At 46.6% G+C, this 16,054-nt stretch overlaps 1 protein-coding gene across 1 annotated transcript in view; it reads left to right on the forward strand.

Annotated features, from left to right (window-relative positions):
* The window catches only part of LOC119168557 (protein-cysteine N-palmitoyltransferase HHAT-like), a 76,220-nt gene that overhangs the window by 14,280 nt on the left and 45,886 nt on the right, over positions 1-16,054 (forward strand). Inside the window, exons 5-6 of the mRNA XM_075867743.1 lie at positions 5,265-5,489; positions 9,646-9,971. Of these exons, the coding sequence (XP_075723858.1) occupies positions 5,265-5,489; positions 9,646-9,971 (551 nt within the window). The remainder of the gene's footprint in view (positions 1-5,264; positions 5,490-9,645; positions 9,972-16,054) is intronic.

A 16,054-nucleotide genomic window follows, 5' to 3' on the forward strand; every position in this document is an offset into this window, starting at 1 on the left:
TTCCGTTATTTGTATAGGAAGAGCGTGGACACACAGTGGAGAAAAAGAACTAGAAGACTCACTAGTAAATATACGGCTGGTATTGTAAGCCATATGTCAACAAAGAGCGTTAAGGGAAAAGTCAGGGAGGCGGAGAGGATTTACTGGATGGCAGCTATGGAGAAAAAACCGGCTTTGAGTAACTACCGAAAGAGCAAAAATGAAATAAGGAGGGAGGCATTTTACGATAATTCAAGGGGAAGCGCTTTACTGTTTGAAGCGAGATCGGGTTGCCTTAGAACGCGTAGTTATAAAGCAAGATTCAGTAAAGAAGAAGAACAATGCACATGCTGCGGGAAAGATAAGGAAACGGCGGAGCATGTTCTGATTGAATGTGGAGATATCCACCCAGGTGTACGTTTGGGCACGAGCCTACAGGAAGCCTTGGGTTTTAGGGACAACAATGGAAGGCTGAACACACCCGCGATTGAAATAAGTAAGAGACGGTTAGAGTATTGGTGGCAGAAAATTAGAGAGAAAGGACAAAAATAAATATTGGAAAAATAAAATATGGACAGTGTGCCGTAAATGGCAGAGAACTTCAGCTGAAAATTTACCTTTTTTTCCATTAAGATAGAATTTATCGAAGTAGAGGCATTAGGCCAACATAAAAAAAAGAAAAAAAGGTTTTTTTTTTTCCGAGCCTGGTGGCATACTTGTCACCACCCCGTTATAAAGGGGACGCTCATAGCATCCATCCATCCATCCTACCTCTTGCTTGCTCCCCCGCCGCGCGCCCCTTGCTGTCCCGTCACTCAACGCTGCTTCACGTCGAAAATGTGACTTGTGTTTGTGAACGTGGTCGCGTGATTTAGTGTGCTTCGCGATGGGTAAGTGCTTTGTACCTTACTGCGATACCGGCTATAAGTCGTGTAAAGAAAAGTTTTCACTTTTTACGCCACCGCACGACCAAGCCCGGCTTGAAGCATGGAGGCGGGCGATCCCTCGCAAAGACCGCGTGCTTCAACGGACAGACCGTGTGTGCGAAAAACATTTCGCTCCACATTTTATTTTGAAAACGTGGTCTGCAAAACTGAATGACCACGTTCTGATGTCTGGCAACAGAAGAGCAGGACTTTCAAAGGACGTCCTGCCAACTATTTTTGAAGGAGCGCCTAGTTATTTGTCAAAGAAGATGAAGACTCCCGAAAACAGTCAAGGCGGCATGCTTGCCGTACAGTTTGCTCTACGTGCACAGGCGGGACCAGCAGCGGTACCAGCATCGGGTTTCAAACCCAGCAACAAGCAGCAACAGCCCAAAATTCAGATGAAGTCAACAAAAACAGCGATGTCGTCGCGGCAAGTGACCCCGGCACTTCAGCTTTTGATGAAATGTTCTGCGCAGCGTCAACTTTGTACCTTCCGACGCCATCGTGGGGTGTACATCGCATTGACTTGGAAGGGTATCGTGACCTCGTGTTCCACGACGCCTCTCTGCTGCGCGCAAGTGATGGGGCATGTGTGCTTTTTAACAGAAAAACTGTGCATGTAAATAGTGACATGGCTGTGCAAGTGTATATATTTGGCAAGCCGGTTGATTGTAGTGCAGTGGGTGTAAATAATGTTGCTGAATCGACATCACAAGTTGAACATCTCTTGAAAACTGTTGACAGTGTACGTGTCTGTGGTGGGGGACCCAGTTTGAAGGACTTTCCTTCTGTGGAGCCTGAGTCTGCTTTCGTTGACTGCCAAAGCAAATGGAGGCATAAAAGGTGCCAAATGTTGTTACCGGAGGGAAGTATATGTCGTGCATGCAGCAGTCTGTTTGATACCCTCACAATCCATGCAGAGCGGCAAGCTGCTCGAGTGATACAGAGGCAACCACTGAAGCGCATCAGGCTGTCTGTCTCACCTACCAAGAAACACAAAGTTGATTCTTTGCGTCATGCAAGGTCTCTTTTGCAGAAGGCCCAAGCACGGCTGCTGAAGCGCAACCATCTAATCACTAAAGAATTGAAGGAGAGTAGAGCTGAAATAATTAAATTGCAAGTGGAGGATATCACAAAGAAACTTCAATCACTCGATATCCCACTAATGCAGCTTCTTCTTGTGCAAGAATGTATATCTACAGCTAAGTGCACTACAAAAAATAATAGGTGCTATACAGATGACTGGCTGCTGCTATGCCTCTTGCTGAACATCAGGAGCCCCTCTACTTACGCATTTTTACGAAGCAATAACATATTGCCAATGCCATGCACATCCACCATTAGAAGATATATAAGCATGGTGGGGCTCAAATGTGGTTTTGATGAGCACTTTTTTAAAGCTCTCAAAATTAAATTGGCAAAGAAGACTCCCTTTCAACGCAGAGGTATGCTCATTCTAGATGAGATACAAGTCAGGAAAGAGATGACTGTAAACTCGAAGAACATGACATATGCTGGACTTGTTGACTATGGAGACCAAGGTGGACAAAGCAATGAGCTGGCCGAACATGGTCTAGTGTTTGCTTTTGCTCCTTTTGCTGACAGCTATTTACAACCGGTGGCAGTATTCGCATCAAAAGGAGCAACTAAGGGTACACTCCTTGCCCAGCTGTTGCTTCAGTGCATTGTGCATTTAGAGCAGGCAGGAGTTTATGTTGATGGTGTGGTCTGTGACGGTGCATCTATTAATAGGGCCATGTGGAAGCAGCTTGGCGTAAGTGGTGCTCTAGGACATGTCGTGAATGCTTTCGAGCATCCACTAGATCCATCCAGAAAAGTGTATGCCGTGGCAGATACCCCACACTTGTTCAAGTGTATTAGAAATCGTCTTTATGGCAAGAAAATTTTGAAAATAAAGGGGAAAATTATTAAGTGGTCGTGCTATGATGCACTTTTTATTGCTGACACCAAAATGCAGCAGAGCTTAGGGTGTGCCCAAAATTGAGTTTCTGTCATGTCAATCCATCACATATGCTGAAAATGCGAGTGAAGCTGGCCACGCAAATTTTTAGCAACTCAGTTGCTAAGGGCATTTCCTTCTATGCAAGGAGAGGCGCACCACGGCTTGAGAATGTCGAAGCAACTGTAGAGTTTACGCTCCTAATGAATGATCTTTTTGATGCCCTCAATCGTCGCTTTGCTGCAGAAGGCCTCACCCTTGAAAGCAAAGACTTTCATGTTCTACAGTCAGCATCTAAGTGGCTTGATAGCTGGGAGCAGGAAGTTGTGAGGGGTGAAATTCACAAAGATCTTTTTTTAACGCAGTCTACTGCTGAAGGCCTGCGTGTTACACTTAAGTCTGTTCAGGAACTGTCAGCATTTCTTTTGAAAGAGTGCGAGTTCAAGTATGTCCTGACAGCCAAAATGAACCAGGATCCGTTGGAATGCTTTTTTGGTATCATAAGACAAGCAGGGGGCCAAAATGAGCATCCAACATTTCCGACATTTTTGCAACTGTACCGTATGCTTTCCTTGTATTCTTTGCTTAAGCCACCACAGTTTGGTAACTGTGTAGTTTCTGAAAAAAACCAGTCTGCTTTTCTGACCCTGAGTGATTTCAGAGAAGATTTCCAATCTGCACCTTTCCACCACACTGATAAAATGCATGAACTGAAGGAAAAACTAGATGGCCTCATCAGTGAGGAAACGTGGGAATGCGATGAGGTGTTTGAGCATGATTATTCAGATGCTGCCGTCGTAGACTGCATTGTATATTATGTCACTGGATTTGTGTCACGAAAGCTTGCCACTCAAACTTCCTGTACAATTTGTAAGGATGCTTTGGTTGGGCAGAAAGGTATTTCAAAGTTACCAGAAGCCGACTTGGTAAATTGCAAAACGAGAGGAGGGCTCACACATCCGAATGTGCATCTGTTCCTTCTTTTCAAAGAGGCTGAGGAGCACTTTGCAAAACACGCTGGTGAGAGAGATGTATATGATCGCACGACAGATGCAGTGATTGAAAATTTCACCTTCACGTTTCCATGTGCTGCTCATAAAGAAGATGTTCTTGCCAAGCTGTTGCACTATTATGTGTGCCTACGCATGCGGCAGTATTGCAGACAGCTAAAGAATAAGCATGTAAAAAAGAACCAAGACTTGCGTAAGTTGTCGAAACTTGTATAATTCTTTGCTTCAGGAGAAGAGAGATGTGTATGTGTAATATGTTATGTGTGCAATAATGCTTATGTATACTGTGATAAGGGTGTGCTGTGATGTAACCTTTTTTGTGTGTATGTAAAGTGTTTCATTTATAAATGTACTACTGCTCCATTCCAAATAAATTAAATTCAGGATTGCCACCCACACAAATATGTGCATCCGTGTCGTGAAGTATAGGAGTCATAAAGAATATTAAAATGTATATATATGGGAAAGCGTCGAATTTTGATTGTCGAAGACATGCATGTTACACCGAACAAGAAAATGTTGAATGGGATGTGACAATTCATAAGCCGCTTTTTGGCCAAGATGTAGTTAGCGTTTTATGTCTATTCCTTTAACTCATTAAATTTCTCTCGCGCTTATCGCCAACGCTCATGTTATCGCATAATAAAACCCTCGTGAGAGGCTGAAAATCAAATCTGAATGTAACTTCACGTACTCTTGACTGCCTACAACCGTGAACAGGGCAAGCGTAAATATTGCGAACGTTTTTTGACGTGATATTTGGTGTTGCAGAAACCTCTGGCCACCTCCGCAATTATTAATATCGGTCAGACGATTGGAACATTGCCAAAGACGCGCTGCTTGGACCGGCTACATAAACCTGAATGCTGCATGCTTGATGAATTCAATCATATGATGTTATAAGGCAGAAAGGTCAAAGAACATATTTAATTGAATGATCTGCTTTATAAAAGCCGCGTTCGGTGCCATAGCCAAGCAAAACTGCGTCTTACATACCGATCGTCAGCTAAAGTGGCTCCGAGCTGTGCCTGCTTTTCTGCGCCGAAAGGGCATTAGTTGCTAGCGCCATCTGTTGAGGGAGCTGAGAAGCAGAGCGTTGTTGCGAAGCGAAGAGCGGGGGCGTTCTCTCACCTAAACTATTCTTACACCGTGCGAAAAACTAACCAATTTACACCCTTAAGGGTGTAAAATGTTTAGTTTGCGTGGTAAGGTGCATTGAGTGTGCCCTTGCGAGCATGCACTCTATCTATTTTGAAATTGTGGCTGCTATAGTTTCCAACCAGTCTGCTTTGCTGATAGGAATTTCATACTTACATCTACTCTCGATTACTAGACAGGCAGCCATTTTTTTTTCATCAAGGATTCCTTTTGCTCGCATGATCGCAGTTTTCGGCCTGCGTGATCGGTGGCAACCGCTCTCTCGAAGCGTCCATCTTCTTCTCTGGTTGGAACGTGCTCCGATTGGTCAGCGTCACCGTGGACCTCATTGACCGACCACCCAGCACCCGCAAGAATGCTCGAAAGACCGTACTGCACGCTCTGGCCTACTTGCTCTACTTCCCGGGACTCATAGCGGGTCCAGTGACCAACTTCGACGACTTCATGACCGAGGTGTTTATGTATTACATAATTACCTCGATCATATTTGATAACTGTTGCGTTTCATTTTGCAATCTGCCACAGGTAGCTGTTACTCTCGAGGTGGCACCATTCACTCAAAAAAGCAGCCGCTTTTGAGTCATCGTGTTGTTCATGGATAAAACTTATATAATTAGGCAACATATCTGCAACAACATATGTGCATGGTAATATGCATTCTTCACATTCAGACTCAGTTCTGCAATTTGTTCTTCATTGTCTGACACGCGTGCATTGCATTGTAACATTTGGAAATGTACTGCTGGGCACAAGCACCTAAAAAAAGGTGCGGAAAACAGGAAAATAGAGAAGATAGCGCTAACTATAAATGAATTTATTTTTAACCAGCGTCAAGACACATAAGTCAGGGAACGTTGCACCTGCGCTACCTAGAGCCATTAATTTAGCAAGAATGACGAAGGTCATTGAAACACGCAGGTCTGATCTAGGCGTACAAATACCCACGGCTGCTTGTCAATATTATTCTTGCCAAAAGAAACCAGGCCATGTTTACGAGCTTAGAAGGAAAACAAGCAATAACCGTTTGAACTTGTAGCGATGTGATCTAAATATACCGAACGTAACACAAAACGGCCCTCGCGAAGTACGTTTACAATGTTCAGAATGAACCAACTAGCCAGTGAGGAATAACTTGGTATTCGTTCCAGTGACAGCTTCCCACAGGTCAACAGCTGTAACTATGCGTTTCGTTTCTGCTCAGCGCAAGCGATGTTATCGTGCTCTTTATAGGTAATAAACCATGTCTACGCTATATAAAAAAAAAGTCAGTGTCACTCTAAAGGCAATGCATTGATAGGGGAAGTTCCGTTTTAGACAACTCTGTAAGCTAATGTTCCCGAGTCCAATTCCCGGCATTGCTGTTTCGTTTAGGCGCAATTTTCCATCGGGCAGCCCGCTTTTCTTGTGGTATGTCCTCTATCAGGATTAAGATTTCCTAAAATTTTCTCTTATGAGCGATGGTAGTGACAAATTTTTTTGTCCCTGCAGGCCCATATTTCTGTACCAGTATTGCATTAACTGAAGTAACAGCTCGCTTTTCAAACAAACTGTTCAATGAACGTGGTATGAAGCACGCACAGACAACTATGAATACAACGGACGATCAGTTTGGAACATGGCATGATGGGCAGTATGAACGGGGCGGGAGTGAATCCCTCACATTTCCATGTTCAAGAGATACATGGGATAAGTGACGAACGCCAATACAGCGGCCACTTCGAATCGTGTAGCCTTTTCGACCATGGCTGCCGCCTTTTGGGGCCTTTTTACAATGTTGGATACTTTAAGGAACACTCCAATTCACTCAACAGTGATTGAGGAGAGCCGACGTTACTAATGTAACAGTGACTTGCCAGCACATTAGCTATCTTTTTGTCACATTTAGTCACGATTTGCCGGAACTATAGTGAACGCGCGCCCACACTAGCAGACATGAGGCAAAATTTCAGCCAATGCAACCTAATGCAAACGAGTGCAAGTAATATGCAAGACTGTAGTTGAAGTAACGTGCTTTACTAAGACTGTGCCAGACAGCACTGCCCACCAGGAACCTCTATTGAGGGCATTTTGATATTTTGTCATGTTCTCAGCTTCAGCAATGGCAACATTTTGAGGCAGTCAGGGACGATATGATGAGATGACAGGCTTATGTGGCAGTATTAACCATATATATATATGCCTTCCCTTCAATTTCTCTCTCTCTCTCTCTCTCTCTCTCTCTCTCTCTATATATATATATATATATATATATATATATATATATATATATGTATCCGCCTGTGATTTTCAGCTCTCCTGGGCGTTTCGATAATGGTGTCGATACCAAACTTGGTATGGCACAACATGACTGCATGAAGAACATATCTGACTAGTCATGACATGTATGTCATGCATCTCATGATATACATTTCATGTTCCTGCAGCTGTTACGGTGGTTTCGTTCACATGGAATGTTGCAAAACTGGTGTGGCACGACATGATTGCATGGCGAAGATAAGTAACAGACCCTAACATAAAAATCATTACATGCGTGTCATGTAACATGACTACATGCCACACTCATGATGCGCTCGGGGCCATTTGGCTGGCGTCACATATACCAAATTTGGTATTACTGTACGTGAACGGATGACAAAGCTATGTGACTGGTGCAAACATGACGAACATGAGATGCGTGTCATGTAACAATATAACTACAAGCTACGCTCATGATGCTCTCGCGGCCATTTCCCAAAGTTCACAAGTACCAAACTCGGTATTACGCGATGCGAACGAACATGTATAGGTAAATGACACATCTAAACATTATAATCACGACATGTGTGTCATGTAACAACATAATTATATGCCACACTAATGATGCGCTCGTGGCTGTTTCGCTTGCTTCACATATGCCAGATTCGGCATTACGTTACGCTAAAGGATGACGAAGGTATGTGACTGGTGCAAACATAATAATCACGAGATGCGTGCCATGTGAGAACATGAATACATGTAACAGTCAAGCCGCCAATACATTTCGACGTGACGCGGTGCGCGTGCTCACCGGCGTTCATTTCGTCGCGTCACGCCGGCGTTGCCACGCCAGGCGCCGGTCCTGCCATATACTCCCAGGCGCGCGCCGCGCTGCGTTGCTTTGACGCATGCACGTTTCAGAGCGTCCGGCGTCCCTCTGTCACGAAAAGAGGGAGACGCAGTAATGTCTGGGTAATGCATCGGCGCGAAATACAGCGTGTCGCATTTCGCGCCGGTTGCCGTCGAGCCGCGCCAACGGACGCTGGTCGCGCCTGTCGTCAGGCTATAGAGTGCTCGCGTTTTGCTAATGTGGCGTCGCTGTGGCCAGCGTGCGCGCGCGTGAACGTTACGTCAGAGTATATTGTGCCCTTCATGATGCACTCGCTGCCATTGCGCTAGTTCCACATAAATCAAATTTAGTGTTACGTGACGTTAATGGATGTCGAAATATATGACTGGTGCAAACATGATAATCCTGACACGCGTGTCACGTAAGAACATGACAACATAACACGCTCATAGCGTGCTCGCGGCCGTTTTGCTGCCTCCACATATACTAAACTTGGTGTCACGTGACGTAATGATCACGAAGGTAAACGACACATCCAAACATGATAATCATGACACGAAAGTCATGTATGGCATCATTCATCTCCACCTCGTAACGTAGTGCTGATTTTAAAGTGACATTAGCATTTCTCATTCGTGCTTCGCATACCATCGATTTCCACTATACGTGGGATCTGCCATTTTTTTGTTTGCTCTCTTGCAGCGTACTTGCCTATTATATTTAGTGTTTTGTGGTAAGTGTACCTTCTTTCTTTAATCCGTCGCTCACTCAGTCTGATGGGGCATGGTTGGAGTGAAGTGTACGCTGCTGGATTTAGCCGAATAAGGAGAACTTTCTTTTTCTCAGTGAAAAAAGCGTTGCCTTACACAATACTGGTTGCCTTCTGCGCTCTGCGCGTGTTGTTTTTGCTAAAAACGCACCATGTATATAGTAGCAGAATACTAACGAGAGCACCAAAATCGGAAAGGTGTTGAGCCGGGAAAAAAAAAACTCTTCAGACTACACATAAATTGAGAAGGTCCGGCTGCTATGTGTCATCTGTCTCGTAAAAGTGAAGCGAACAGGCGTACACTTCACCGCCAGCATGCTCTTGACTGATAAAGCACACGACAGAATAAACAGAGTGCGTGACCTCCACGGCATAACTGTAGATGAAATCAGCTACCGTTGTTCGAAGAAGTAAAAAGACACACGCGCAGTTGATGTCTCGATACCAGGCGCCGAAGGGCAGACGGCGCGGCGATGCAGTTTTATCCGACTGCGGTGGCCGCTCGTGCGTCCCGACTTAATTTGTTGACGAATGTACATATATGCCAGAAAGGTCAGGAAGGGGGGGTCAAGCTGCCCTTTTTAAGTGTTCGCCTACGCCTACTTTGCCCCCCATGAGGGGCGTAGTCATAACTCTACCTCTGAAAGCACTGACCACTCGTAGGGGCCACCCCACTTCCTCCACACCCCCTCACATGAAAAATACAACATTTTGTCAGCATTCCTGTTCTAGAAGCTCACTGTTTGCCTTCGCAGTCCTACCGTCCCCCCACATGGAACCGGAAGCGCTTCTTGGAATTCCTCGTGAGGTCCACCCGCGTGGTCATCGGCTACTGTGCCATGGAAGGGTTCTTGCGGTTCGCCTACGTGAGGAGCGCCGCATTGACTCCTCGCTGGTTCTTCGCACAGTCCGGCTGGACCTTGGCGGGCATCGTGTACTTCAGCTCACTGCAGTTCTACCTCAAGTACAACTTCGCGTACGGCCTCCCTTCGCTGTTCTTTTGGCTGGACAACGTGTACGAGAAGCACGACCTGAGACCACGGTGTACGACGCGCATACACACAGCAGCAAACGTGTGGAGGTCAGTATGTGTACAATTTGTCCTAGCTGATGAGCAATAGCCGTGCTGTTTGTTTGGATCTCTCTACCGTTGCATTTTGTACGAGCCGGGACAACCGGTGTCACCAGAAGGCAATGCTGTGAGATTAAAGCGCGTTTCGTAACTTTTCAGCCAGTTTCCTGCAAGGGCGCATGCACCATGCCTTCGTGAAACATGCGGATTGCCGATAATAAAGGGGCTCTGCAACATCTTTTGAGTATGGTCAGAAAACGCTGCTCGTCGGTAGTAGGGAGGCTCCCGACAACACGCGAGCCAAATATTGGAGCGTAGAACGCAGCCTGGAATTCGCAACAAATTATCAAAGTCAGCCGAACATTGCTTTCTCTTCTCTCGACAGATGACCAAAGACGCTCAAAATGACTTGTAGCAAGCCCATCTATTAGCCGTTGGCTGATTTGAACATGGCGCGCTCGGTCGTCACAGAGATCGCCTCGGGAGGCCGCAACTTGTCCACGCGTGCCCCTGTGATTACACTGACAAAGCTGCGCATTCGAAAAAAAGAGAAAAAGTGCTCAAGGTCACGAGGCGTGGTTGGCGTATATTCCTTGCCCCTGCCATCTCTCCCTGCTTAGCTTCTAGCGCTTTCATTGGGACGGAAGAAGAGAGAATACAATTGCAGCATGCGACAAATCTTTGTAAGTCCACTTGCAGTGAACGGATTCGTAATTTTTTTTCTGGCGTTGTAAGGCAATAAGCTCTTCCAGTGAATTCATTTCATGGTTGCTTGAAAAAGTGATTCAGGGCGCCTTTAAATGCGAGTGCATTTCTTAGTCGGCCTATGTCAGGCATCTGGCGTTGTCCGCGGCATCCGCGGCGCTGTCCGGGTGCCGAAAGGTGTTATGTCTCCGCTCTCACTCCATCTTCCATAGTAACAGCTACGGGTGCGCGTGCTTATCCTTACCTTTAGCAACCGGAGTATGTTGTGGTGGTGGTGGCGGTAGTGGTTAGAAGAGGAGAAAGGCGCCTAGTTTCTGCAGCCCGGTCGGGAGCACGGCGCAGTGCCTATGTGGTGCAGGAGAGTGTAGGAGATGGTAGGCGCTCTCGACTTTCCCGTCCGCTCGCGCTTCACTCTGGCCTTTGCCTTGCTGCGTGCTTCTCACGAACATCCGGAAATGTGTGCTCGAAACGCCACTGTGAAACGCCAACGCCGAGCCGAGAATGCTGCTTGTATTCTTCACCTCACAGTATTTTCTAACCGTGCACGCTAGCTACTGGAGCTGGAAACGCATACCATGTTACCAGCTCTAGTTGCTCTAGTAGGTGAAGAGAGACAGGATGTGGGTAGAGATCAAGTTATAGCACAAAAAGAAAGAGTAAAAAAGAATAAGAGAGAACGAAGTAATATTTACTTTATAAGGCTTTGTGTCCCAAAAGGAAGATATCCCAAAAGTACGAGCAAACAGAGATGCCTTAGCGGTGGGCTCCGGAAGTTACGACAATCTGCAGTCCTTAACGTGCTCCTCAATCTGACTACAAGGGTGTTATTTTCAATTCGCCCCAATCAAAATTCGGATGTCTGAGCCGGAAATCAAACCCACACTCTCAACCTTGGAAGCGTGACACCCTACATATTAAGTTACCACTGTGGGTGGAAAACAAAAGGCAGGAAAAGAAAGTTACAATGAGTTTTTTATTATTCTAATGTACAGACGAGGCTACCATAGTCGAAGACTGCAGCGTAATCATCGGTTAATATAAGTATGTAACAAGAAGAATCAAACATAGAACCCCAAGTAAGTGAACCAGAAACAAGGACATTCTTACAGTGCAACGAGTATTTAATAGTTCAAGTAAATATATTCAAGCCAGTGTATAGACAAAGAACACAGCAACAAGGAAAGAAATAATAAAAGAAATATAAGATGAAATAGAGTGCGAGAAAAAAAGAATAGGAGAAATACAGAGAGAGCGGGAAAAAGGAAAGAGGAAAGGGGGCTGGAAGTATAGAAATATCAGAAACTAAATATAAACTGAGAAAATAAAAATGTATAAAAATAAACAGTCACAAAAACCTACAAAAACGTGAGCGAGAAAAACATAAAGATCACAGCATATTCACTGAGTGAGTGATGATAAGTGGGGCGAAGCGTCCGTCCGTCCGTCCATCTGTCCGTCCGTGCATCTGTCTGTCTGTCTGTGCGTCGATTCTTTCGTATGTATGTATGTCTGTCTGTGTTTTCGTCCGCGCGTCCGTCCGTCTGTCTGTCTATCCGTTCGTCCATTTAGTGAACACTCCATGTACCACCATCTCGCATCTTTTCATCATATACTCATCATATACAAGTACCCCCATCCAGCGGACATTCTAAGGACTAAACGAGAGGTGGCTACTAAGACGGTGATGACACGGCACATACGACCCAGGGCGAAAGGAGCTTCGGCTTTTAAAATGACGACATCTCCCACAGTAGGGAACCATGTGTATGTGAAGCAGCGGGCTCTGAAGCCAACGCTGGCGGCGACGTTGACCGTGGCGCTCACCGCGGCGTTGCGCAGGAGGGAGACCTGGGGAGGTGCAAAGCACGCAGTGATGGACCGGTGTTTTTCACTGGAACATGCCAACCGCTGCTAACGGGCAGTGAGAGACAGAACACTACAATTGAACACGGAGACCCACAGTCTGCATTTAGTAAACACGCACGCTGCGATTTTTATTGTTCAACAACACGCCGGAGAAATCCCCCACCATCACTAACTTGTAGCTCAAGATCCAGTTCCTATATATGCGAGGTGGGCAGTGACTGGTTGTGCAGTGGGAGCAGTCGGTTTTCTCACTTAAGAAACTATACTCGGGGACAACTTTCTGTGGCAATGAAGGGAACGTTACGTGGGCGGAGCTACTGCTGTTGTACTCCTCCGCGAAGTAGTCTCGTTCGGCTCGCGTTTCAATGATGGCCGCGTTCATATATTCCCACTGCACACAATTAGATACGCCTGCTTGCACAGCCATTTGTGATGGAAATTCGACACAAGCTTCTTCGGCGAGTTGTCGGAATATCTAAAAGGCAACACGCGCTCACCTAAAGATGAAGACGCCATTATGACTGTGAGGTGAACGTAAAATGTGCGACATTTTCAGACGCGCAAAACCGTGAAATGACTGCGAAACGACTCTTCAAAAAGAAACAACAAATAACGGTATCTTGTTGGCGCGTGCAGCGTCTCTTTGTAAACAGCATCACAAACACCGCAGAATAGAGACAACACTTCACAAGCCTCGTAAGTTTGGAGAACAGGTGGTCTGCATGGTCCACCGAGTCTTCAACAAGCGGGGAGGTCTCAAAAGCAAGGATGCACTTCGTCTCGCACATGAATTTGTCACTAGTCGCATCTTGTATGCGACTCCTTACTTGCACTTACGGAAGCACCATGAAGATTCCTTGGATGTCACCCTTCGCAAAATTGTCAAGAGAGCCCTAGATCTCCCGATCACTACTTCCAATGAAAAACTTCTTGCATTGGGAGTGGTAAACACCTATCGGGAGCTCCGAGAGACTCACCTAAAAAATCAATACACGCGTCTGGCACAGACACCATCAGGCAGACGACTCCTACATTGCCTACACATTCTGCATAAATTCATCACAGAGGAGCGGGTACGAGTGCCCGAACATTGGAAATACGCGATTCATGTTCGACTCCTCCCCACCATTATGTCACGTGAGTCACACGCTGGCCGTCGAGAGGTGCGGGCTGTTGCTCTCCGGCTCCAATTCGGCTCTGAACAAAACGTACTTTACACGGACATCGCTGGCCCTTATGCCTAGTTCACACTGAAACATCCGCTTTCTACAGTGACCGAAATTCCCCTGCCGCCGAAACGCAGCGTCGTTCGCACTGGACGTGCCCCGCGCCGCCGAATATGCCATCTACTACGGGGCGAACGCGGTATAGATGCGCTGTCACCCGGTTGTTGTCGCGGCTCGCAAACGCCACTACGCTATCCGGTGGTGTATACTTCGATGATTCTCGTACACAAGAAGCAAGAAAAGACAGTACTGCTTACTTTGCTGGCAAGTGGCTGTCTTGTAATGCACAGAGAGCAGAAAAACCATTGACGCCAGCGGCGTTGGTGGGTTCGTTTTGCTCTGCAAGACCGCGACAAGCTCAGTCACGCCAACAGCAAGCACGGTCACCTCTTTCACGAAATACGGAGACGAAGTAGGCACGGAGTAGGTTAAACTCCCGTTGGTTTCAATATTCAGTTACGTGCACTGCGGCATAACAAATGAGTAGGGCTTGGCTGCCATTTTTCAAAATTCCTTGACTAGCGCTCCTATTGGTCCGCGGTGACCAATTCGGCAGCAGACGCCACAAAAATCGGTCCGAGAGCAATCCGCGCGGAGAGGGCCCTTTCGGCGCATCTCGCCGCCGCCGAACCGGATTCGGAGCACTTTCGGTGGCCGAAATGCTCAGTGTGAACGCGGCCTTACCGCGAGAGTTGGTATACGGCCGCCGTGGTCCACCAAGACAGGCAGGTGGATGGTCTGTCCTTCCACGCAACCAATGCTATCGATGCTGAAAAGGTGGCCATAGCTGGGGCTATATCACACGACCGTTCTCAAATTATACATCAGACTCCAAAGGAGCTCGCCGAAATTTCCAAATAGGATGAATCACGCCCCTAGCGGCCAAAATTCTTAAATCTTGTCCGCGAGTAGGTTACGCCTCTCCGCGTTCAATTTTCTGGACTGCTGGCCATCAGGGCCTCGCAAGCAATGAGGCAGCCCACGCTGCCGCCCGCGCACTCATTCCCCGGGCCACTGCCTCGCCCACCGATGACCCCTCTGTTCCAGAAGAAAACGCTCAGCTCCTAACTTATAGAGAGATAATTACCCATTACCGGGACTCCCACCACCCTTTTCCTCCACCCTGCAAAGGACTTAGGAAGACGGACGAGAGAATTCTTCTCCGGCTATTTACGAAAGCTTTACGGCACCCGGCAGTGGTTAAACACTTTGACTCTTTCTTTTCCGGCCTCTGCCAGTACTGTGTGGAGGTGGCTGACACCTACCAGAAGGTATGGGCATGCCATCTCAATCCTTCTTTATCCCCGAACCCAAATCCAACAAGAGAGCACTGGGAGGCGGCCCGGCTCGGTCTCTAGGACCTTGCGGCCCAACGAACCATAGTCCAGCGTGCCAGGACAGCGGCCACGACCAATGGGGTCCCTGACTAAGGACACCGCCTAATACTGCAGGGAGGCTGACCCACTAGAGGCTAGTCTCCCTAGCAACCTCTGTTTTTTTCAAAATCAATGTTTACTACTATTACTACTATTACACCCAGGCATCGTGCAGGATGTGGAAGCGGTTGGCAAGGTACGATGCAGTGACCATAAAATGGTACGGTCTTGAATTCACCTAGATTTGAGGAAGGAACGACAGAAACTGATACGCAAGAAGCCAATCAATGAGCTAGCACTGAGAGGGAAAGTACAGGAATTCACAGTCTCGCTTCAGAACAGTTACTCGGCTCTTAGTGAGGAAACCAACCTTAGCATAGATACAATGAATGATAATCTGACGAGTATCTTTACGGAGTGTGCAGTGGAAGTTGGAGGCAGGGTAGTTAGACAGGACACTGGCAAGCTTTCCCAGGAAACGAAGAATCTCAATAAGAAGCGTCAAATCATGAAAGCCTCAAGTACAACAGACAAAATAGAACTGGCAGAGCTTTCGAAGTTGAATAATAGGCGTAAGGTATCCGACGTAAGAAGGTATAACATGGAGAGAATTGAACACGCTGTGAAAAACAGGGGAAGCGTCAAAGCAGTGAAGAGGAAACTTGGGATAGGCAAAAATCGGATGTATTCACTAAGGGACACAGTAGGCAAAATAACTACCAATATGGATAGGATAGTTCAAATAGCGGAGGAGTTTTACAGAGATCTGTACTGTAGCCGGGACAACCATGACTTCAATACTGGAAGAACTAGCAGTAACCCAGATGACACCCCACCAGTAATGATAGAACAAGTCAGAAAAGCTTTGGAGAGCATGCAAAGAGGCAAAGCTGCTGGTGAGGATCAGGTAACATCAGAT

Source organism: Rhipicephalus microplus, chromosome 6 (assembly GCF_043290135.1).
Source record: "Rhipicephalus microplus isolate Deutch F79 chromosome 6, USDA_Rmic, whole genome shotgun sequence".
Classification (NCBI taxonomy): Eukaryota; Metazoa; Arthropoda; class Arachnida; order Ixodida; family Ixodidae; genus Rhipicephalus; species Rhipicephalus microplus.